Source organism: Orbicella faveolata, unplaced genomic scaffold, assembly GCF_042242905.1.
Source record: "Orbicella faveolata isolate gen_17 unplaced genomic scaffold, um_ofav_v1 contig_12, whole genome shotgun sequence".
Taxonomy (NCBI): domain Eukaryota; kingdom Metazoa; phylum Cnidaria; class Anthozoa; order Scleractinia; family Merulinidae; genus Orbicella; species Orbicella faveolata.
In genome coordinates this window covers 6,602,509-6,628,196 of record NW_028301539.1, presented here as the reverse complement: position 1 = coordinate 6,628,196, position 25,688 = coordinate 6,602,509, and the positions used below count along the sequence as shown (strand labels likewise).

Genomic DNA, 25,688 nt, shown 5'->3' with positions numbered 1-25,688 from the left:
CACTGGGTTGAACTGTCGATGTCGCCGTAATTTCATCCACTCTTATTTTTGGCAAAGACGGAATCATCCCACAAACAAAAGGTTCCCGTCCTCCGGATAAAACAGCCGAGATGTGCTATTGTCAAGTTTTTTTTCTCGGAAATTGCCGAATAGTTATTGAGCGGATTTACGTTTAGTCCAAGTTAACATTTATCAAGAATGTAGTGTTATATCTGACCGTAAAACAATTCGGATCAAATACCAGGAAAACTTAAAACATTACCCGAATAACACTTGGCTTACTTAGCTATAGCAAAAATCTAACAGTTACCTGTTAACTCGATTGAAGAGATGTAAGACATGAAAAGATGCGAGACTGCCCAAGCTGTTGGTCGTTGTAAAAGTTTCGTGAAGATTTTACATCCTGTCAACACAGGGGTAAAGAAGTCATTCAATCAACCAGTGGGGGATAAACATGGACCTCACGCGCTTCTCAGTCACGGTAGTTTGAGTTATTTTCCGCCACGTACAAAATTATCTTTTTATTCAAGGAAACCTTAAAGTAGAAGTTTACTAAGATAGAAAAACACCGAAGAGATAATAATAAACCATAAACTAAACATAGAGAAGATTCACAGGGAATACAAACGACGAGCTTGAAAAATTCAGGCTGAGCTTTTCAAGATTCTCAAACCGTGAAGTCGCTCTTTTAAATCTCGCTGCGGTAAAATACATGATGTAAGGTTTCTTTACGAGAATGAACCTCATTCGAATGGTTATGTGCTTCAATGTAGATGATTAATATTTGCTACAAAAAAAGTGGGGACAAAGACTAACTGATTTTAATCTTCTCGCTCTCAACATATACATAAAAAAGATTTAGCAGCAATGGGCAAACTTTGTGATTTTTCCACAAAATCAAAGAAAATTTTGCTTTATAATTTTGGTCATGCAATTCGATGTTTCTATTGCAACAATAATCTCAAAGGTTGTGTTTAAATCAGTTTTAACGCTAAATACGGTTACTAATTTTAAAATAACAAATGAAAACCCCAAGCCGGGCAAATAGGTTGGGGTAAGGGTTAGAAATATGATTAGGTTAGGGTTAGGGTTGGAAATATGATTTTACCAAATAGGATGTGTTTTTCTCTCAGTGAACACCTCGTTCATAATATATGTACTATTGATTCTATGCACTACGAATTCAGCTATTCCTATGTTTTCTTCAAGTCAATTCGTCAAAAATTTAATTGTAGGATTTCCTCTTCAACAAGGACGAAGAGCATTGTTCATTCCGAAATTGATGGACCAAATTCGTTAGTTATACCGAAGCTTGAACTGTTCGAAAACGTAAATTACACGTTCAATTCATGGGGTCGGCTCAAAGGCGCCTTCCTCTTTTGTCCCCTACCCTTCCCGCCTGATAGTTCATACAGAGTTTAGTAAGCGCCAGTCACGCATCTGTCACGCAATCATGATAGCCCCTTCAAAGAAGTCTGTTGCGATACATCAAAGAAAGATCACTTGTGTTCGCATCACGTCCCACGCAATAACCATTGTAATGCAGAATTGAGTATGAAAAGTTCCACACAAATAAATTAACGCCCGTAATCATCTACCGCGTTATTTTAGTTTTCACGCCTTCTCGCTTTGATTGGTCGCACAATTGTCCCCTTATGGAAACAACATATCACGTGACTAAAGTCGAGCGAGGGTAAAATGCGGCTTGAAATGGCGGAGCGATCAGGGGCAGTGAAGTGTTTTAGGCTCTAGAGTGAAGGAATTTATGTTATTTTTGTTGCAAACGAAGGTATGGCTAATTTAGTGGTTATATTCGCCTGTGTATTGTATTATTGGAAGCTCCTCCACATGTGTTTGTGTTCGCAAAGAAAAGCGCGTATCATTGCTTCAAAACTCGCGAAGAATTTAAGGTTAAAATATTCTCTCGGTGTTGTGAGGTGTTTCTTTGGGCTAGGCCGTCATTTCTAATTACGGGTTGATATTTTAAAGAGCTTTTTAATTTATTGATAAATGTCCTGTAGTAGAAAAATCTAGCTTGTTATGGTAATATTCTGTAGCTTCTACACACAGCGAAGCTTTGATCAAAAGGTCAGTAACGATCTGATTAGCTTTAGACTGCCTCACCCTGTCAAAGTTATTGCTTTGCGATTTTGCGTTTTCTTTGGATTTAATAAGGAACTGTTTTCTTTAGGTAACTAAAAATAAAACAAAAACACAAGATATGTAATACCCGTGGAAGAAATGGGCGACCGGAAATCGACTCAAAATTTCTTTCGCGAAACCGAAGTGTGAAGCATATTTTGATTGTTTATTCAGTCTCACTTCAGTATATTAAAATTTCCCATGGTTGCTAAATCCTATTTTGTCAGCAGGTATTTAGAAGGCGTAGCTGTACTTACTGTAATAATGACAGAATGTTCCCTTTGAGGGAAAATATTTTAATCGCTAGAAACTCAAATCTTCAATGCCACGTACACAATTAAGTAAACTTTAATTTGAATGGTCTGCTTTGATATTCCAAGACTTAGCGTTGTCACAGAAGGCGAATACTTGTGCTGTACCCCCTTGATTGCCGCTTATTTTTGAACAGTCGATAATTGAGAGTGAACACAGGGTTGACACTAACCTCGTGCAATATTTTGAAGCTGAGAAACACGCCAGTTCGACGCGATTGGAATGTTTTGGGTTTGCGATCGATGCCATGATAAAGCATAGGACTTCGCTCATTTATGCATAATCACTCGTTCTGGAATTTCAATTTGGTTAGCGATTTAGTCAGCAATTTATTGTATTTCGATCAATAACAGTTAATTTGATTTCACAAACGGTTAATTACAGGCTTCTCGAAGCGGTCGTTGACAATGCATTGATTCAATATTTGAAGTTTTATAAAAATACTAAGTAATGAAGTCTTTTTATGAAATTTACAGACTCCTTGAGAAGTATTTATACAGTATATCATTGATCATAGGAAGCAAGCTGGGAGAATGTTTACCCAAGGAATAAATTACACTAGAACTTAATCCTTCCCTTGAATTGTGTACTGTACATTAGTATTTTTTAATTGAATGTTTTGATCTTCTTTGGAAATGATATTGAAATTTTTTGCACTAAGCTGATTAGAAACTTAATTATTTAATTGACTTGGGGAGATAGTGCTTTCTGGTGAAATGTACCCTTGTTAGTTACTGGTGTTGACTCGAAAACCAGTTTAATAGCCAAGAACAGGAAAATTTGAAAATCTTTGAAATCTTCTCTCCACACTCAAATAGGGTTGAGAATATCAATTATTTGCAAAAACACTTTCTAAAAAAACTTAATTCTCATTGAAAGTTCTGTCCAGAGATGAAAACTAAACCAAGTCCAGAACCCTTACAACAGCTGGACCCCAAATCAAAGCGCTTGTGAGTGCAGTTTTATTGCATCGATGTTACTCACTCTTGACAAGGAAATTTTTAAAAATTGTTTTAATTTGCCTTTCAGGAAGATGATGGAAGCAACTACTTCGCCTATACTGGCGGGCAAGTGAGTGCAGCTGATCTTGATAAATTCCAATTATTGTGTTAGAGTAGCTGTCATTGAGTCCTGGTTCAACTTTTTATCCATAGCACCTTCTAGTTGTGCATTGTGAAAAATGTTGCCATTATGCTAAGATTTGTTGAGCAAATTCAAAGTTAACTGTCCTCTAGTACTGTACAAACTGTACAGTTGTTAATGTGATCCCAGGCCCGAGCCACCTAGGCTCTTTTCATTTTCATTGTTTTTGTCACTGTTGTTGTGGATTGGTTGTACACATTTAATATGTAAAAGACTTATACTATTGTACTTCTACAATGTACATGGTTATATCTGTTTCTGTACTTGTGACAATTTTTAACGGTACCTATCACAATCGCGGTGTTGCAGTAGAGGCCAGTTTTGTGCCACAATGTTACTTTTCTTGGCTACTATCTGTTTCATTGTAAGTCAGCTCTGTTATTGTAGAACTTAATTTCCAGGTACTTTTACTTCACTTTCTTTTAACACTTTTTTTTGTCTTCATACTAAACATTTTTCCTCAATAACTGATATATACAACTTACAAGTATCTACCACAATCCTTTTAAAAAGTGCACCCGGGTTCTAAACTGTGTTGTTTATAACTACATGTACAGAAGGTTTCATGATTTTTAATTGTTTCTATAAATTACACTTGCTGGGAGCTTGCTCTATAAATATAGAGTATCAGGCTTAAGATAGATATCATGCACTTGAATTAATTTCATGGACTGCCGATGTACACAAAGGAGTGTTTGATTCATGACTAAAAGTGCTTGTGAATGAAAATACCTAAAGAGCTTAAAATCCCTGTTTTATAGCTATTTAAGTGAGCTTTGTATTAAGAAAACTATGCCAGCATTTCAAATAATGTGATTTCCATTAAAATGTTTCCCAATGGAGTTCAAAGCAGCCTTTTTTGGAATTCTTTATATTATATCCCAGCCCAATGGGCAGACATGTACATGTATGTCAAGTCAAAGTTCAATTATCACACAAGTTAATGTCAGGCAAACTGAAGACCTGAAATAATTACACGAGAATGATGTACATGAGGAACCTAAACTTTATTGATTGATTTTAATGTACATGTAAATGTAAGATGTAATGTAATCATTCAGCAATTAAATCATACCCATAGGACTATACAATAGAGTCCTAAAGTGATGACGTCACAAAAATAAAATTTTTGAAATTATGGGATATGATATCATATTCTTACAGAGGATCCTAAAAGATGCTCTCATCCCAAAAATTAGCTTTGAATTGCAATTCCCGATAGAGATATAAGGGATCAAAGTTTGATAGCATCCCATACAAACCCTTCAAAATTTGTTTCAGTTCCTTCAGTTTAGAACTGACTCAAAATTAGAGAGATTTATATGGGGCAGTACCAAATTTTCATCCTTTATATTTCGGCTGGGAATTACAATTAAGAGGTAATTTTTGGCAAGGACCCTTTTTTAAGGACGCTCTATTCGAAAATGGCGCCAAATCCCATAATTTCTCAAATTTTTTCTTTTTTGACATCACACTTTAGGACTCTATAAAGTACTGTAGATGTACACTGTACTTCCTATCCAAATATATTTGCTTGAAATAGCTCACAGAACCAAGGTCCGATCAAACAGAGGAAAACACAAGTCAAGTGATTGTCATTGCTGTTTAGTGCCAAGGATGATCTGTTATTTTTTACCAACAAGATTGTTGTGAAAGAAAATGCTTCACCTTTGTGACTCCCATTCATCTGTTGGATACAGATGGATGCATGCAGACTTCTCAGTTTAGATGGATGTAATTTATACTGGAAGGTTCTTTGAATTTACTCTACAATGTAGTCAGAATGACAAAATATTGCTTTAAAAATTGGTAACTTGGGAATCAACTTAATACACTCTTTGCTGTTTGAGATTCTAGATTCTAAGTTGCCACTAGAAACGTAAAATCCAGAGAATTCTAGATGATCACACATAAACCTTTACTTCAGTATAAATGTGACCTGTTGTTTAATACATACATTTGGTGTACACATTACCATTAGATAATTTTTCTCTGTAGAAATCCTTTCACTCTAGCTGCTTTAATATTCTTCCATTAAGCATAAAATGTAGGTAAGCCTTGCTGTCTATTAACCTTTCTAACCCACCCAATCTGTATTATATATTTAGGAAATAGAAAACGTGTACCATATTTCTATCAAGTTTTAGTATAAATCTACTAGTGTTCTATCACAAATGCCGTTCTCTGATTGGCTATGCTACTCACTATCTGTTCTGTGATAGATGTTGAGTAGCGTAGTTCAGTGAGCCCTTGTTAACAAAATGATGGCCACTTCTTGGTGTTTTCGAAGTGTCTGGTGAAAGAGGATCTACATAAATTTTGAATGACTAGTAGATTTATTCTAAAGCAATTAGATTATAAATTTGCTCTTGCTTTCTATGCGTGATAGTTGACGAGGGCGCATATACGATAGAAATCTTGAGCTCATAATCTAATTGTTTAATAGAAACACAAATGGAAGTTTGAGAGAGCAAGAAATGTCGTGGGAACATGAGCTGACAGGTGAGCATTTCCATGGCTTTTTTGAGTTCTCCCTAACTTCCATGAGTGTTTCTATAACTCGATAGAAACACAGCTGAGAACTTGTGTTCCATTTCTTTTAGAAAATTCTGCAACCCGAAGAAAATGTACAGTGGAACCCTGTTAATACGACCACCTTCGGGCCATGGAAAATTGGTTGCATTAACAGGTGGTTGTATTAAAGGGGTTCTTTAAATAATAAAATGACTGTCTGAGCTTATTTTGGGACCAGAATAAAGTGGCCATAATAACGAGGTGGTCGTATTAATGGGGTGGTTGTAAGGCGGGGTTCCACTGTATTATTTAATTTCCTTTGCTCACACCATCGTTACATGTATGTCTACAGTTTGCGCTAGTTCGGTGTTTCTGTCAAGTTATTGCATGTACATGTATCAGGGCTCAAAATAACAGCCGGTCAACAGACAATATCGGGCCAAAATGGTAATTAGACGGGCCAAGAACTTCGCTCACCGGTCATGTTGACCTGTCACATCATTTTGAGACAGTCATGTTGTTCATTCTTGAATAAACAATCAAATCCTCAACTGTTATTATTTTTAATCTCTTTTTTATTATGATCTCTCACATGAAAACATATATCGACGGGTATCTGTTCAAATGGCTGGGGTTATCTGTTCAGAAAAATATTGAGCCGTTCGAACAACTGCTGTTGTCTGTTTGAAAAAAATTTCATCTGTTAGGACGGCAGAGGTTTTCAATTCAGAATTCAAAACTATTCAGCCTTTTTAACAGCAGAGGTTTCCTGTACGGCAAAGGGAATCCGCTCAAATTCAGCTTTTCATGATGCCTTAGATTTGCCTGACTGTCACACTTTTGTCACAGAGCACCTCTCATTGTTGGCATATATTTCAAAGGTATTGCTTTACAGATGTCAAGATATTTGTCATTTCTTTCACTTTCACTGCACAAAAATCAACAAACAAGACGCCAAAACAAAACTTTTCGCTCGATTGTCAAGTTGTTTCCAACTTAGACACTATGGGACTGTGGGACATCAAAACACACATTTTGTAATCTGCTTCATTTCTGTCCAGCCATAAATGTAACGTTGAGCACGAACCCAGTATCTTATATTTAGAACCAACTGATAAGTTACTGTTACCAAACGAACGAAATAATTATGTACCAACAAAAAAGCCAAAGGCCTTATCAGTAGATATCTGTATCTGTGAAGTTATTTTGTTCGTGAATGAAATTTGAGACACTCTCAACTCGTTGCTTAGCCACTATCAGTGGTAAAATCTACCGAATGATGGTCATTAGTTCTTTGTGAACGAAAACTCTCTCTAATATGACTACAACAAAGTTTAGACTTTTTTATGGCTTACACTTAAGAATATCATTAAGAAACTTCCCAACAGTTGTCGTGTAACTGTAGCTGTATTCGTAGTAATGCAATGATTTGTTTTGCATTTGCATGGGTGAGAATTGAGGAAACAGAAACTTCTTCTTTGGCTATATTTGTTTACCCAGTTGTAACTGAAGCCCAAAATTAGGATTTCAAAAAAAGGATTTCAGCCCAAAATTGGTTTCATTTACGTTTTGATGGACATAAATACTTTGTAGAATATCAAAACAACAGCTCATGGAATTCAATATACTGATCGAAAAATTTGAAGTTTCATCAAATATGCATCCGTTCAATGCTTTTTCTTTGGCAGGTGACAGGAATTCCACTGGCACCGTTCCACTTCATTGAGCTGCTGAGCCCTGTCATGGTTATCTTTGGTTAGGTTCTAAGCTTTTCTTTGTATCAAGCCAATCTTTAAACAGTCTAGCAATGACTGGAACAAACAAATTATATTTGTGGGTTTAATTAGGCCAGCATTACTTAAATTTTTTCTTAATATCTTGACCGGTCAGAAACGAGGCGTTGGCAAGCTGAAATTACTTTGGCCAGTCAACATGATCGGCCACCATCTGAAAATTATTTTGAGTCCTGATGTATAGTCTAGTAAACATTATTTTAAACAAAGCATTGCAGTGTTTACTCATGGTAACTGCAGAAGTAACCAAGGAGAAGTGTTATTTTTTCAGAACAGTATAGCAGTTACACTTGGAATATTCTGCCTTGCCCCTCCCCCATAAACTCCAGCAAGGTGCATTGTAAACTAAAGAAATGCTACAAGTAGTAATTATTAATCTAATTGTTGTCTTGAAAAGGAAAAAAAATGTATTATACAGGTCAGTTGCCATTAATTAGTACAATTACTGCATTCTTTGCAGCATCTTGAATGAATCCATCCCTAAAGATGAGGCTGATCAACTCCTTCAAGACCTGTTTCATGAAATGAGTATGTACAAATACCTTTGTGTAACCCACACACTGGCACCAATGGAAGTATTAAGCAATTTTAAGAACTATGCATTATAAAATTTATATCCTTAAGGCAGTATTCTCCACTATTATCATGGTTCTCAAGATTGTGAAGCTGATGTTTTAAGCATTGGCCCTTTGACTAAGGAAATGAAGGACTTTCATCCGCTTCACAAACTCGTTTTGGTGGTTAATTTACCTTTAATATCAACTTCAAGATGATAAATAACTTTAATAGAAGTATTTCACTTGCCTGCTGACACAGCTCAATAAGAAACTAAATACCTGTAGTCAGACTTTTCTTTACTTCCTGTTGGTGTCAATCTTTTATTACTTATTTAATACTTGTACATTGGTACTAACAGTATAATATATTACATGCACTTACACAGTCCCTCTCCCTGGCAAGAACTCTCTGACTTAAACTGTACTTGTAATGTGATCCACACTTAAGTACGTACATTAATGTAGAGTATTATCCGTTTGGTCTAAATTTAATGTGGTTTGATTTTACAGATGAGGAAGGTCTTGATGAAATCAGATTTGCCGCCTACCGGACTGCAGCAAAGCTGCTTTTCATCCAGAACAAAACAAACTGTAAGTTATTAAAGATACAATGTGTCTTTCAGTCACTGATTGGTGGAGGTAACGTCTACTTCCTGAAAACTTCAGGGGTAGGTGGATCCATACCACCATGTAAATGAAGTGTCGAATTAAAAAGAAAAGTGAAATAAGTGAAGCGTGGTCAGGACAGTAGCCCATAAATCCCGAGCTTATCCCACTTCCTGTGGCGAAAAGTGACTAGGAGTATAAATTTTTGCTCTCCCTGGATTGAATGTTGTTCCATTCCAGGGTTACCTCCAACATGACCTTTGCCAGTACCTATTTATAATACATTTGCTACACCTGGGTTGAGAGAGGCACTGTGAGAGTAAAGCATCTTGCACGGGAACAAAACATAATGACCCTGACCAGGGCTCAAACCCTGACCATTTGATCTGGAGACCGACATACTAACCATTAACCATGGCCACCGCATCTCCACAAATGAAATTTCACAATTTTTAAATTAAATTACAGCTAACCATAAACTCTCATTAACATTTGTTTTTCATGTATAGTGCATTTGGTTGATGTCTACAACATGATTGAAGCATTTCGAGAAAATGGCCTCAACACTCTTGATCACAACACTGAGCTCCATGAAACAAGGCTTGAAGCAATTGTTTCCAGCATTTTCTATGCTTTGAACAAAAGGCTTCCCACAACAAGCTACATTGATGTAGAACGGTCCATAAGTCTGGTGACAAACTGGCTTTTATATGCATTTGACAGGTAAGAATTTAAATAATATGTGAGTTAAAAAAGTTTGAATTGACACAGTACATTATTTTAAATACCAAAAGCAAAGATTTGCACTGCTTCAGTGGTCTCAAAATCTTACTAAAATACTGTAAGCAAGGAATTGAGGGCCTGTGTACAAGAAAGACCCACATGTATTTTTAACCAGCCTGAAGATGGATTGTGTCTCATTCCATGCTAACAGTGACGTGCATGAGAAGAATCATTTTAGAACTGGGAACACCAATTTGCATTGGATTCAGTGCTTGAAAAAAGTGCTCTCTGGTTTTCCGGGTTAGGTAGATTTTCCTGCTGGGCAAGTAACTTTACAATCTCACTTGCTGGATGGGCAAGGGCTCAGGCACTAAACTGTCTAAGACTAGCCCAGGGCAAGCAAAATTTGAGAACTGCTAGTCCAAAAGGCAAGCTGGGATATCAGCTTTAGTAGCTTTGCTGTCTGAAAAATTTGTTTGTTATCTCCCAATCGCTATTTAGATTACAGGGTAATATAATTGGATGGAAATATTTTGTTTATACAATGCAATTTATGATGCTGTTTTTTTTTGTTTTTGTTTTCAGTGATGCCATAGGTAGGATTAGGGTTCTGTCAGTGAAGACTGCTCTTTCCACACTCTGTGCTGGACGTCTGGTAGATAAATTGAGATGTAAGTACCTTTTTTGACTAAATCAGCTTATTCAAGGTGTGTGTGTTCTGAAAAATCAAGTGATGTTTGTTATGTTCAGGTTGTATTTGTTTATAACTGCAAGAAATACATGTACGGTACTGCCCAGGGTTGTCATTAAGTTAGTTTTAGACACCTGTAGCCTAATGATCTTCACACTCGTAACAAACTTACCTTACTTTTTGGGTGAATTGTATCAGCTATAGGCAAGTTCACATGTAACATATCACCCATCAAACATACTCAGCTGTAGTAGGTGTTATGTGTTGTAGCCCTTATTGACAGCTGTGCAGCCTGCATTTTTGGTTGGATTGAGTTAGCTAGAAGGCAATGATAAGTTGTTAATGGTTTTAGTGTGGCTGGGAGATGTGGCATTTAATATTTAGCTCTTATTAACCGAGTGGAAAGTCTGTATGGGAGAATCTTGACTGAGGTTGTGAGTACAGACCAAACGCAGTGAGCTCTGTGCACATGACCAAGGTCAAGATTCTCCCATACATACCGACTAAGCTTTGTTAATAAGATGTTTATTATATGGGAAATAAGCAAAATTCAATTTGTTTTATGCAACTGGTTTGTACTAGCTGACATTTTGCTTCCAAACGGCAATGATCTGAACTTAAATCTGCCAAAGTTTGCTCGTCCTGTTTCCTTTTTTTTTCTGATCAGGCTTTTTGGCACTTCTACTAACATTTTAAGAAGAAAATAGTCAATATTTTTGTATTATAGTTGCAACTTTTTCACCGCAAAATGTAATCAGTCTAGATGCCGGTCTAGATTGGAAAATCTAGACTGGGGTCATTATTGATTTCAGCCAATCAAATTCGTGAATTCTGTAGTTCCCAGTCCTTGTGAGACAGCCATATAATAACTGGAATTAGTATCACCCAACTAGTGGACTAATGCAAATCCTGCATTTTGATTGGCTATGCTACTAGGGGACTATTAGTAAAGTCCTCGAGTAGCGAAATTGGCGCCATTGAGCGTGACGCTTTCTTTCGTATTATTCCCAAATAAATATTTCTTCAACTTGCATTTGCTAACTTTATTATTACCTTTTCTGTCCGACTAGTTGGGTTATACTAAAACAATTAGACCCTTCGCCCTCAAGGGCCACGGGTCAATAGCTATTGACCCATAGCCCGCAAGGGCTACGGGTCTAATTGTTAAATATCACTGAAAGCACAGCAACATTGTTAATACATATATCCTTTTGACTTTGATGCATAATTGTAAGTCTCATTGTTTTGTGTTGTTTCCCAGACCATTTCTCTCAAATAGAAGATGACAATGGACTGTTGAACTTTCCCAAGTTTGAAGCTTATCTCAGAGAATTACTTCAGGTTTGTCTTTCCTTTCAACTTGATGATAATTTTATGTAACGAGAAAAAATGGCAACACCTAGGTAAACTCTATGTAAAGAAACCAATTTATTTGATGTAAGCGCTTTGCTGTTTGTTGGTAACACTTGACCTAGAGCTATTTGTGTGTGCAGCTTGTGAACACAAGCCTGGTACCGCTGGTTCCCATTTTTCTCGTGATGAAGAGAGGCATAGTGGCTTATGCAGCCTTTGATGTATTTTAAATTACTCATTTCAGCTACCAGCAGCTGTCGGTGAGGCCCCGACGTTTGGTTTCTCTGAAGAGATGGCAAATAAGTTCTTCAAGCCAGATGGGGTAAGAATAGTGACATGTATCAGTATGGTGTGAATCTTTTTCACATCTGAATGCATTGTAAACACTTGATATTTAGTCAAGTGTCTAGAGCATCCAACTAATCATAAGTATTTTTTTTTTTTGGTCCCTTATTAGCCATGGAAGAGGAATGAAACCCTGCTTCTAAATTTCCTTGAATTTGTCATGGGCAGTGATGCTCCTCACTGTTATGTTTGGCTGGGAACCATGCAGAAAATGGCTAACGCTGCAAAATGTAAGTATTCAGTACTGCTCAGAAGTACATGTAAGTTAACACCCCTTGTCTCTTTTCTCTCGAGATGAGAGTCTCATCCCATGAGATAGGAGTCTTGTCTCCAGAGACGAGGTCTTGTCTCGTGAGAACCAGTAGAACGTACGTTTTGGAATAAGTTACAAGTGGTTTGCTTGGGAGAAAGCAATAAATTTCTCACGACGCAGTGAACTTCTCTGTAGTGTAACTTCAAGAGGACTTGCTTTTTCAGCCTCATTATTGTCATTAAAATAATAAAAAAATGTGTCAGTTACTGTAGCTTAAAATAAAACTGTTTGAGCGATCTGTGTCCATGATTAAAATTTAAAAGAAGGAGTAGCTTAGAAGCTTCTTCTTTTGTAGTGAAACTATTGACTTTGACTTGTGTTCCTATTTTCAGGTGAACATCAAATTCCCTGTCAGATATGCAAGACCAAGCCTATGGTTGGGTTTAGGTAAAATAATGTTTCCTATTTTCAGATCTCTGTCAAAGTAGGAAATGCAGCCTGTGTCACCAACAGTCGCCTCTCCCTGAAAAGAAAAAGTCGGAGAGAGGAGGAGGGTGACTGTAACATAGGCTTTAGGAAATGTATCAAAATGTGAGATCATTGTTAAGTAAAATATGCCAAACAATGTTGTCACTTTGAAGTTTTTTGGTTGGTTCAATCTTGGTTCCAGATCTCCATACTGGTCAGCATACATGTACAGTTGGCTCCACATTCTTAACTTTTCAGTAGTGGGAAACAGCAGGAAAAGTCAGCACATTGTATTTGTTCACAGGCCGGGATCTTGGCAAAGCTGCTCTTGAACCTGTAAATAAATGTGGATTGTTACTGCTAGTTCTGTTCCTTGGTTGTGCAAACGTACCCTCCAGGGATGCCTATATGTCAACAAACGTACAGTTTCTAATTTCTTTTGACAGTGGCTATAACACTTACGCATGTAATTTAAATTCGTTGATTCCCATAATTATACGTGTAGTGAATTTGGTTTTAATAGGCTGAACCAACTTACAAACATTCTCTCGTTGTTTTTAAGGTACAAGTGTCTTCTTTGTTACAATTATACTCTATGTCAGGTACGTTTCATTTGCTTTGTAACAGCCTCAACCCTACAGCTCCGCTTTCACACGTGTGTTACGTGTTCTCTACCGCCCAAAAAATGCCAGAGGTATTTTCTTGTATGCGTCAGGTCACGTGAACAACTGGCCCCACGTTTAAACCTGAGGCCAGTCGTTCAAGAACTGGATTTCCCCTTTGCGGACTGGTGGATAGTGGTTAATCCGGTGGGGAGGGTTTATCCATACTTTGAGCACCCAGGGTTTGAGTTGTAGTAAAATAAAGGCTGATCAATAGTTTAACTTTACAGGATTGCTTTTGGAGGGGTAAAGCGTCACAAGGACATAAAAATGATCACGATGTTCGAGAATACTCCACTTGGGTGAGTTGACTTAACTTACAAGAGGTTGTACTTGTACAGTCTAGGAGATTTTTGTGGCAAATTATTTTGTTTTGGTAGTGGGCGGGTCGGGGGGGGGGGGGGAGGGCTTATATTTCGCTGGCCATATGTGAAAAATCAGCTTCAAGAAAGAGTCTTCTTCATTAGGGGATAAGCATAAGCAACATACATGTACACAGACCCACTGTAGCATCTCTTGTTTCCTAACAAGGTGCTAATAGACCAATTTTGATATATTAAAATTCAGCCTAGCACAATAGACCTCAGTACGAGGCTCTGGGGAATAAATACAGAGTTTGTGGGGTTTATTCCCCAGAGCCTCGTTCTGAGGTCTATTGTGTCAGGCTGAATTTTAATATATCGAAATTGGTCTATTGTCAACATCATTATTCTTACTATGCTCGTATGCCAGTGAAAACCAGCCTTCAGAAGTCAAGTTAACAAATTGACGTGAGTTTTTCATGCGTCTGTCCTGTTATTGATCAGGAATTACATCATAACATTGTCAAAGTAGCTGTGGATCCACGAAGCGATAGCCGAGTGGATCCGCAGACTATTGACAATGAAAATTAGCCAATGAGCGCGCGAGAATTTCTGCAGTTATCGTAAAAGGCTATACATGTTCATGTATAAACAGGCTAAGAAAAAAACAAGTGAACAAACGAGCTGTTGAAATGCTCATGTTTACTAAGGCAGTTGTTTATTTGATCTATGCATGTTCTGTGTGTGGTCGCTGCTTTATTCCAAGTTTCTTTCACTGATTAGTTTAACTTACCATGTTTTTCATGCGCGCACTTAATTAATCTTTCACTAAAATAGTGTTTTAGTTAAGTTGAACGGAGTTTATAAGTTCAACAAAAATGATCCATATCAATCAATTCTAAGTTCGAACGTTAACGTTATTTGGTGGTATGGGGGAGAAAACGTTGGTGGTCCTGTTTGTCGGCAACTTGTATTTAGAAATGTTTTGTTCCGCCGTTGCGAGACAAGTAGCTCGAGACGTTGCTTAGCAACACCCTCTGAAGTGAACATGTCTCGCTACAGTACGTTTTCGCTGCAGTAAATGTTGTGAAAAGTAGAGCTTGATTCTACTTTATGCAGCGCTTGCTGCAACAAAAACATTGCAAACGGGTTCATTTGAAGGGATGTTACATTACATGTAGGAAATTTTGTTTATTTTATGTTGCGACAAAACTGTGAGAAAAGTTACAGATAAATTCTCTTATCGGCACTTTTAGTATTTGTTTTTGTCGCAATCTCGTAACTGGTATTTGCTTTGTCTTTATTTATGTGCATGTAGAATGCTGGTGAGAGAGGGAGCTCTTTCCGAAGTAAGTTTCTCTGCGGAGGTGGAAGAAAGAAACGCCCTTCGCTGCCAGACTTCCCGAAAGAGCCAGAGCCTAGCAAGACGCTGGATGTCACCAACATTGTGTAAGTATTGGCAATTCTCTGTAACTGTAGAACACTAGTCTGTCCCCAGACCCACTATTTTGTTTTGAGTTCGTCGAGATGGCAAGCTTAGCGAAATATTAACTCGACGCGTGGGATGTACGCGCTGAAACGCAAGAGGGAGCGGGGCTTGGGTGAGAAAGTGAACTTCTGTTGACAGACTGGCAGAACACCGACAAAGATATTCTTAGCCTGTGTCACAGCCGCCCCTCCCGAAAGAAAAAAATCGGCGAGACGGTCTCCGATTATTTCTTTCGGGGAGGGCTGCAGTAACATCGGCTAAGATACTCTCAACACTTGTTTTTATTTCATAACAACCCAATGGTAAAGGGAACTCGCCTGAGAATTTAATTCTTGTGTTAAGATCGACCACACATTGAGTAAACACGCTATTGACGTTAAGTTGGTATCCTCTTTGCAGTTGATAAGATGAATCAATCGCTGGTTTAGATACCTTATCAATTGATGCTGATTTTTTTTTTTTTTTTCTCGAGAGAGAGATGTCAATCAATAAAACTCGGAAAAGATTTCAGAGTTCTCCCAGCTCAGCGACTGAGCTACAGTAGGCTCTTGGGAGCCAGCCGACATTAACTTAACATCGTCTGAAAAACAGTGCGCTGTTTTGAGAAAATAAATAATTTCTAACGTTTCAAATCCGTTTTGAACAATCTTCTTCCGTCTGACACAACCGTCTGTCGAAAACTCCGCTTCCAAATCACATCTTATTCATTTCTATCCTCTCTCCTTATTTAGCTTCGCGTACAATTTTCTTCGCTGTTCACCGTACGTTTGTTATGGTGCTACAACCGGCTGCAACAGAGTTGAGAAATCTTTCCGAAATTTCGTTCTTCCGAGGAAAACATGCCCTTGAAAAAAATAAACGGATAATTCCCCCGCCCCCTGTCCCACATTCCCCTCACAGTGATGTTGCTTCTAAGTTTGGATGTTAACCCGAGGTTCAGAGAACAACGATACGAATTGTTGGGTAAAATGCCTAAAATGACCGGGCCCTCTTAAGTATCTTAAGACAATTCTTTGTACATCATTTCAGATGAGTGAATTTGATGTTTAATTAACAAATTTGTCTGCTTCAGTACGTGAGTTTTTTTTTTCCTTTGTTTGGGCCAGGGGACGAGAATGAAAGATTTTTTTGCAAGATCTGACTGTTCAAGATATCATATCTGCTTTGCTTGATTAACCAAATTAAAACCCGCTTTTCCCCGAAAGACACACGCCGATATTTTTCTAGTTTGATCGTCGATTATTTTTTGTTACAGTCTGGTGAATTCTGCATTTCCGTGATTGGGCAAAATGTCGTAAATAATTAATCTTGATCTGACAGTGATTTGAACGAAAAAAACAGTCATAAATGATTCATATCAACTTGATATAACGTTATTATTCAGTGTCCTCTGTTACATTGCGTAGTACCATAATACTCGGATTCCACAAGGCCGGAGTTGTTTTTCTGTTGTTTGAAATGGGTTTCACAGCGTACAAATGGGTTTATAGCCTGGTTCGTTTCCGCTGCAACCAGTTTTTTGCGATAAATGACGAATAATTACCAAAGATGAATTCTTGCGGTAGTAGCTCCAGCGGAAGCAGTTCAAGTAGCAAGATTTCAAGTGCTAGTAGTTCTAGCAAGACCAGTTCTTCGAATTGTACCAGTTCTACGAGTTCTACCAGTTCTACGGCAGCCAGCAGTGGGAGTAGCAGTAGTAGTAGTAGTGGTAGCAGTGATTCACATTCGGAAAAGCGGCTTTTTATAACGTTAAAACCCAACGCTAACCAGACGTGCTACATTTTCACCCGTCCTTTGAGAGTTCGCGTTAAAGGTGCTGCTTCAACGTAAGTGAACAGTTTTAATTGAAAATTATTATTATATTCTCTCGCTTTCCTACAAGAGATGCCTTTGTCTGGCCTGTATGTTGCTTTTGGGTACGAAACGTTTGTTTTCAAAGCGGTTTGCTTTCGTGCCGAAGTTGGCCGCGTTTGATTATGAGTGCCATGTCTTGTTCGTTATGTTATTTACAAGCTTTTTTTGAAATTACGTATTCATCAGAACAACTTTGTGCACACTCAGTTCGGTGAAATATAAAACGATTTCTTTTCCAAGTAGACAATGGTCGAGAACATGTTTCTGAATGCCTTACGTGGCAAAACAGCGGTTTTAACTGAAAACAGAATTTACCACTTTCCGTTTTATGCAATTTATTTCCTATTTATAAACACAAACCAAAATACAATTTATTAGCAATTGTTTTGCCTTCAAGCGATACTTTCGCGGCTTTTCTGTTGTTTCGTTTAATGTCGTTGTTTATTTTCTATTTTGTCTGAAGGCATATGATTACAACGTATTTGTCTGGTCATTGTAACGCTTTCGTCTTTGTGGACGTTACAAACATCACCCGACATAATGACACATACAGAAGTTAGGCTATTCGTTTCTCTTCTTCTATGTTTCTGTAAATTGTTGTGTTTTTGTAAACCGATGTTTTGTAATCCTTGCTCAAGTAACACTTTCTGTGAAGTTGCTTTTTTCTTAGTGACTTGATTGATGACGTAACAGACTGCAGTGTTTTTCCCTTAGCCAGTCAGATTTGGCATCCAAACCAGTTGAGATTGGCGTAGGTGATTTTCCTTGGCGCGTTTTATCTGCTGGCCCCGTCAATTGTTGTTATGGCAATAGTCCAGTTCTTTTTACTCGAGCTTGGTGTCAATCATTTTGTATGCCAGAGCATTTTGCAGATAAACAAACAAAAACCTGAAGTAAATAAAGCCTACTGTGTGAAATAAGTTTCTCTCCAGCTTTGACAATTTACAGAATTTTATAGAAGCTTGAATTTTGCCACTTAACGATATATTGACGTCTACATTGTTTTCAAAAAATATATATCTTATTCAACATTGTACTTGTTCATCTATATTATATTTGACACAACTAACACCGAAATTTAAGTCATGGTGTCTTCAAGTTTGCCACTCGAAAATTGTCGATTGTCTGTTGTTGCAAACAGAGATCACGTGTGATACGTGATACTTGGTGATGCGTGACACGTGGTGATGTGTGAACGTGGTGATGCGTGATGGCTTCAGAGCTGCAGGGTGGTTACATCTGACATACTGGGTTAGAGCTGGTACATGGCACCTCCATTATAACGCGAAGTTCTAACTTGCAAAAAGATACATGGCAGTTCCTAAGTTACATTTAACGAAGCCCAATGTAAAGAGCCTTCCACAAACCTCCCTTAGTAACAAAACTCTCGTGTTAACGAATTTCTGATAAAACAAAAACCCTATAAACTGAACCCAAGTCTTGGACGAAACTTATGATAGTGTAAAATAATATAAATTTTCTTTACGTTGCAGAAGTCTAACCCCTCGGACATTCTTTGGGTTTTCTCTTCTAAATACTCATTTCCTTTTATGTTTGCAGACCTCCGTTACCTTCAGATCTGTCCGGACCCAATCAGTATGTGGATTACGTCTCTAATCCCACTTCTCCCGAGTCAGTGGAGTCCTCCGTCGCCTCATCAAACCCGACCAAAATGGTAGAGGACTTGGACGGAAGGTGAGCAAAATGCTGTTGGTTTTTGTCAAGTCAGGGGTAGGATGAGAATGGAAATCCTGTGTCTGACAAGAGTTTTCTTAACAAACCGTCAAATTCCGACAGGTCCGACATTGACAACGACGCTGATTCGGCCCTCAATGTAGTACACGCCTTAGCTTTCCGCTAAAGTGGCAACCGGCCGAAAGTTGTTATTCTCCGAAAGAAGCGGCAAGAAAAATGAAATCCGAAAGTGACGATGGTCGTTAGTTTCATGCCAATCTTTTTGACGAACATGCGATATGACATATTCCGGTGTGCCTTTAGAACCTTCGGAAACGTGTTGGAAATTTTTTCATCAAGATTGGCTTTTAAGTGGATCTTGTATAACGGACTGACTTTAGCCTACAACGGGGTCTTCATAATCTGGATGTTGAAATTAGAGGGGGCAGAGAGGGATAGTTGTCGACGGTTGAAGTGTTTGGTTTTTTGACCATTGATACATTGAATCCATTGAACCATTACTTTGACATTGAACAGTTCTCATTTAACGGACGTTTAGTTGAAAAAAAGTCCCTCATTTGCTGGTTAAAATCTACAGAAGCAAACGCTCATTTCCGAGAGTGGTTTTCAAATAAATCACTGCCTTAAAATTGAAATCATGGCAAATGCAATCAGCGCGGCTACCTGTGTTGCAATGAACTAATCACAGCACTTGAGCTTAAAGACGGTAACCGTTTCCAAGCGCGGAAAAAATTGGTGAAACTGGAACAGAGTTAGATTCAGCTTACAGCTGATTGGCCAAGTAAGCCTTTTCTCTGATTGGCTTGAGCTCGTTGCACAAGCGCGTGCTCTTATTATAGCAAGCGAAAAATCAAAAGCAAACAACCGCTTGAACTGCTTAGAAAGCCATTGATTCACTAGCGGCACTATATATATTGAAACCACAAAAAGAGCGACTGTCGGAAGTTAATATGAAAATGCATATTGCGAAATGATCATTTGATATTTCACATTTTACATAATTTTTAAAAGAGAAAAGAAATCTTCCGGCCAAGTGAACAGTAAAACGATAATTGAGCGATGTTTTGTCGTTTCTTTTTCCTTCTAATTTAGCGTGAGAGGTTCGCTTCATTTCCTCCATATGGAAATCAAGGATGGCGGATGTGATTCTTTAAAATTTATGAAACGTCTAATTTCATTCATGGCTGTGAGCAATGGGAATTGAGCGACATCTCTGACATGTGTGAAGATCAAAACAATCAAGATTCCAAGAGCGTTTAAGTGAAACGGAGAAATTTGTTCCGTGTGAAAAACACTTGAGAGCATCTGGTTCGAAACATGTAGTTTTGTTGTACAAGTAATCGAGAATATTGTTACAAAAACTGTTCTTTGTTTTAAATTCTTCTGATGTGATTCAACAAAAACTGTGTTAGAGTTGCTGGCTTGTTTTCGTTGTGGCTTGTAATCATTTACGATCGTGAATTTCATCAGATATCTTCGCAGACTTGCTCTGCGTCGAACACTAATATTGTAGTTCATTATTCAGTGCTAGGTTGTTCTCATTTAGCTATACATGGGAAAAAAGATTTCCCACACACCTTGCAGACATGAATTTATCGTTTTATTGTATGGCGGCGCAGATTCCCCGTGGCGATAATTGGCATAATCTTTTCGATGACAGGCCTCGACCAATGAAACGAACAATGTGTGTTTTCTTTAAGTGAGTGAATTTATTTCTCTTTTCTTGAAAAACTCATTATGGATATGTAGATATGTTTTATTAGCACCTGATCGCCAACGATACTAAGTACACCCAAACACACTCTCGCCTTGAGTAAGTCAAAGAAGCTGAGAGGACAAAGTCTATCGGGTTCAATTCGTCGTGCACGATACAGAGATTTATCAGTATGCCAAACGGTAGCTCCATTCCCAGTTGTCTTGAGCACGCTTTTTTGTTGTCTAATTCCAGAATGGATGATGAGCATAAGCTGATATCAAGATATGCGGCTAGGTAAGTTAATAAAACCCGTGTTTCATGACTGGGTAGAACGCTAAGTGAGGTTTATGAAAACCCATATTTTTGCCCTTTAGCATGTAGTGGGTTGGGTCTTGAGGATGCCTGAGTATCTGCCGGTGAATAACTGCCGTATTCTTTCAGTGAAGCGCGATCAGGAAGATATCACTGCAGTAGGTTCATATATATGGTTATAAGATCTCCAATTTATCTTGCTTTGTGGCTTTGTTTTCTTATTTTCTACCTTTTCTTGCACAGTACTTGTATACCACGGTCGCCTTGCTTTCAAAAACCCTTTCAGTTGATCTTTCTGTTTGCTTCCTCTTCGAACAAGGTTTTGTATACTGAAATTCTTTTTTCTCACCTTACATCAATGCGGATTAATTTCCAAGCTTCGAATTAACAGATTTTTGTCGAGCTTTTTCAGGGCAGGCCTGAAATAATTAATCTTCATCGCTTTTGTCGGACACTTTCTTAATGCTAGGTTCTAGAATGTGTTTGTATTTTAGGAATATTTTTAAGCTGGGAGGGTTTGTTTTTTACTTCGTCTCTTTGTGAATTAATATCTTCTTTTTCCCTTTTCACCCAATCTCGCTTTGTGAAATTATTTTGTCTTGTTTTGATGTACGATGAAATTCTCATAATTGATATTGAAAGAAATGTGTGAATTGCTAGGAGAATTTATATCTGAAGCTTGATGTTGAGGTGTGTGTTAAATAAGCGCATTTTTTAATCTAGGCGAAATCGCACCGACTGAGGCCAATTGTTGTGTTTTTCGCTAGGAAAGCATATTGCGCGCTTTCCGTAATTTTAATACATCAATTTCCTTCAAGAAAGGAAATAAAACGTTTGCATGTTTTTGCATGATTTTCTCAATAAAATAAACGACGCACTTCACAATGCTACAAATTATTTTCACATCGATGTGAAGTTGGTCGCGTCGCGCCATGGTGATTTCGGAATGATTCAGTGTTAATGAAAAAGAGGTAATTTCTCTAATGTAATCTCAACCAACCACAGATTTCGATTTGAATACACCGTCTCTTCGCTAATGAACTTTTGAAAACGAATAAAACTAAAACACATCATTTGGGATCATGATTTTACTTTCAATAGTGGCTTGCTCATTAAGTCATGACTCGAATTTGTTGACTCGACGGGTATATTTTGACTGCTGTGTGTAGATTTTTTCCTCATCAATTACGGACATCCTCAAGAATCAAACCGCCAATGTTTTTTTGGTTACATTCCGTGGTTTTTGCGTTAAACTGCAGCTGGGAAATTCCCGTACCTCGCGGCTTCATGTGCGTTTTTCTCGCAGTCTTTACTTTACCCATGCAGCGAAAGCGCCAAAATAATATTACTTTATCCGCAGCTTTTCTTAATAAATGTAATTTTCCCACCTGGCGCTTGAATCAGGAAAAAAAAAAATAGTCTCTCTTAGTGTCGCCGGCTCTAATTTATTGCTTTTATGCAGCGTTCTGTTCTTTACTTATCTAACCATATGTCTTTATCTTTTTGTATTTTGCTCACAAATGAACAGGCTTGCGGCGAATTCGGTAAGTATGCAATAATCCTGTGTAGTCATAATTTGCTGATAAAAAAAGTAAAGAAAAGAAAAGAAAATTCTCTCTATCTTTTCACGAACAGTAGAAGTCGATTTGCTGTAGATAAAGCACACATCAATTTGATAATTTCTCAGGTGCTGATTGTGTGAATAGAAAACCTTAATTAAATTTAGAAATCTTTTTATGTGTAGTTTTATTACACTTGTCAATGTGATTATTCAGAAAACGCTGACTGTGTAAATAGTGCTCTTTATTAAATTTAGAAATTTTAATATTTTGCTTTTACTATCCGTTTGAACCCAAAATTACCAACGGGCTTTGCCTCACAGAAACTGAAACTGAGAATAAAGATCAAATAGCCAAAGAATACTATCCTGATCAAACAGCAATTTCTCTGAACTAGCAGTGAAAGAGGTGTTTAAAACCCGAAAGGAGAATTGAAAGCGGCATCCTGAATACGTTTCCGCTGTGGTTATCGATATTTGGTCTTTTTGTCACAAATCAAACTTTCATCTCCCAAGTTACGTTATTAATTTTTGGGTAATTTAATTACTGTAAAATATTAAGTGACTGGCAAGAAGGCATTTTGCCGATAATTCCTTAATAAATGAATCAAGACTAGATGTCAAGGGGATTCTTTCATACGAGTTAATACGCACGGTGTACAAGAGATGAAACGCGTTCCAAACAGATTGGTGCCACCTTCAGAGCGGTTTTCACTTGAGTGTCGAAAAGTAATTGGTTTTGCATCAACTACGCTTCACGATTGGCTTAAAAAACTCGCGCCACTTTTTCATCCAATCACAAGTAAAACCAAAACCAATCGTGACTCGCTCGCACTCGTTTTCCCGCGCTTTTCGTCAGCTACATGCAATTACTTTGAGTTTTGGTTGTTTCACGTGGTTGTCTGTGTGCTTTGTGATTGGCCTGTATACACCTAAGTTTCAAAATGTAGATTCCTCCTACAGGTCTTTAAGCATTTCGTATTGCGTTGGTTGGAAGAACTTGGTAACTAATCATGGCAATTTCTTTGCTTTTAGCGCCAGAAACCTGCTAATAAGGTGAGCAAGTCACCGAGTCAGTCGAGCATTGACGCCAACAGGGAACAGAGAGAGCTGATGCAGACTCTCCAAAACAAAAACAGGTGCCTGTCTATCTTGAATCTGTTTAGGACACATAGGGGTGCACCATTTGACTTTCAAGGGGACGGGATGGGGGGGGGGGGGGGGGGATTTTGAAAAAAAAAAAAAAAAATCCTGCAAGCATACTTGTCCAAAAAAAAAAAATTGCATGCACACGACACCTGCCGAAAAATAGAAACATTCACGCACGCTCAGTGAGCCGAAAAAAGCAGGTTGCGCGGAGAAAAAAGTATTATGCATACACAGGTCGCGAGAAAAAAAATTAGGTTTAAATGGTTAAAAGGAAGTTCATGCCTATACCTAGTAACCCCCCTCCCTCAAAAGTTTAATTGCACACCCCTGAGTTTCGTATCCCTGGGAATGCAAAACCTCTCTGGTATATTCAAAGCCCATGGTATCCTATGGCAGTCGTCTATGGCCCATATTTAGGCTTATAGTAAGGGTTATGTACGCATTACGAACCTATGAAATGATAGAAGCGCTTCATCATGGCAAGCATGGTCCTAAACTTTAGGCATAAGGAAAGTTAACCAACAAAGCTACAACGCTACAAAGCCATCAACGTAGTAATCGAGCAACCAACGTTTCTGGCAAAGTTCACACGGGTAAATGAAACCACTCGTTTTGCGACTCGGAAAAAATGGTCAAAATACCGCTCTCGCCTAAAAAAATTGTCGTTGTTGTTCAACAGGCTTCTTCTGAAAGAAATTCGACGCCTGCGCGATGAACATGAGGAGACATCGAGGTCAGCGGCTCAGATCGCTCAAAACCCTCAACTACTGGCCGAACTCAAGTTGCTAAGGCAACGAAAAGATGAATTAGAATTGCGCATGTCTGCACTGCAAGAGAGTCGTCGAGAACTGATGGTACAGCTGGAAGGACTCATGAACCTGCTCAAAGTAAGTTGCGCTTGTATTAACTGCTCGAGATAGGACCGTTTCCGTAAATGTATATTTAAGACGTTAAGTCAGGCAAGTGTCCTATTAAATTGTGATTATGTCACGTACATGGGGTGAAGTATCTTCTACAAGTTGTTTAACACTTCAGGGGATGCACAAGACATGCTAAAAAGGCTTATAATGCTCTGGGCACCTTTTGTTCTCTTGGATAGTTTAGAGATTGCAATGAAATGAACATTGTCGAGTCTCAGGTTTTCTTCAGTTACAAGTTTTCATTGCTTAAGATGTCTGCCGGTGACCTGATCACGTTGAGTTCACTTTTAAAGGTGACTTCTTTTCAAAACCTTCTTGGAAGTATTTCTGTTTTCTTAAGAGTTTAATTTATTGATTTACGTCATGTTTAAAGCACACACACGGTTTTGTTGAAACGATCACTTCCGAGCATTGTATAGGCTAGTGTTGTATTGGAATAGCCGTGCCTGTATTCCGCTCCGAAAGACTTCGCCGCCGCTATTTGGCCTCTCACGTGACGCAGCTCTCCAGAAACGTTGCGTGATGATCGAAGTCATGACGGTGAATGATTCCATAGAACACGTCGTCACATAAGCATTGAGAACTGTCCGGCAATACAAGAGTCAGCTCCGTCAGTTTTCAGTCAGTTTCGGAGAATTCGTTCGTCAATATTGCATTCTTTACTAAACCGCATCTGCCGATCAAGAATCGGACTCCAAAGCCATCTCAGAAAATGTTTAAGGAAATGTACAATTACTAACACACGCTAAAATTATGGACTAGATTGTCCGATAATGCCAATACAATATACATACTAACTCACTTGATGTTCATCCTTATCACTTGTCCACGTGATGTGTGATATTGTGGTGAGAATTAACAGGTCAATCAGCCTAAGGAGTTTTGACCAAAGCGTGTTCGCTTATTCACCTTTCGGAAGCACTTCGTTTTGGTCTTAGTGCGTAGTTGTTGGCATTCTCAAAATCGTTCAGTTATTGTTCGTGTGGACTTGTTATGATGTAAATCATTTAGTGTCTGTGCATGTCAGCAGCTGCTGTTACGGGTGATCTAGATCGTGCGGGTTTTGCGGAAAACTTACACTGTCCGTTGGCATTCGGGATGCACACCTTTGCTGGTGTATTTAGAGTGCCATTGCCTTTTTGAATAATCAC

At 38.2% G+C, this 25,688-nt stretch overlaps 1 protein-coding gene across 2 annotated transcripts in view; it reads left to right on the top strand.

Moving 5' to 3' along the window:
• Positions 1 to 1,677: 1,677 nt before the first annotated feature.
• LOC110046936 (dystrobrevin beta-like) overlaps positions 1,678 to 25,688 on the top strand; it is a 36,512-nt gene continuing 12,501 nt past the window's right edge. Inside the window, exons 1-18 of one of the 2 annotated variants that reach the window (XM_089282237.1) lie at positions 1,678 to 1,789; positions 3,484 to 3,525; positions 8,365 to 8,432; positions 8,972 to 9,052; positions 9,577 to 9,790; positions 10,376 to 10,461; positions 11,743 to 11,822; positions 12,079 to 12,156; positions 12,292 to 12,409; positions 12,825 to 12,879; positions 13,463 to 13,502; positions 13,793 to 13,864; positions 15,183 to 15,313; positions 18,768 to 18,902; positions 20,851 to 20,892; positions 22,439 to 22,454; positions 23,504 to 23,607; positions 24,297 to 24,504. In XM_089282237.1, coding sequence (XP_089138363.1) covers positions 3,488 to 3,525; positions 8,365 to 8,432; positions 8,972 to 9,052; positions 9,577 to 9,790; positions 10,376 to 10,461; positions 11,743 to 11,822; positions 12,079 to 12,156; positions 12,292 to 12,409; positions 12,825 to 12,879; positions 13,463 to 13,502; positions 13,793 to 13,864; positions 15,183 to 15,313; positions 18,768 to 18,902; positions 20,851 to 20,892; positions 22,439 to 22,454; positions 23,504 to 23,607; positions 24,297 to 24,504 — 1,566 coding nt within the window. In that variant the 5' untranslated portion in view covers positions 1,678 to 1,789; positions 3,484 to 3,487. Of the gene's footprint in view, positions 1,790 to 3,212; positions 3,405 to 3,483; positions 3,526 to 8,364; positions 8,433 to 8,971; positions 9,053 to 9,576; positions 9,791 to 10,375; positions 10,462 to 11,742; positions 11,823 to 12,078; positions 12,157 to 12,291; positions 12,410 to 12,824; positions 12,880 to 13,462; positions 13,503 to 13,792; positions 13,865 to 15,182; positions 15,314 to 18,767; positions 18,903 to 20,850; positions 20,893 to 22,438; positions 22,455 to 23,503; positions 23,608 to 24,296; positions 24,505 to 25,688 lie in introns of those variants that run through there. The other variant, XM_089282236.1, reaches the window with a different exon arrangement.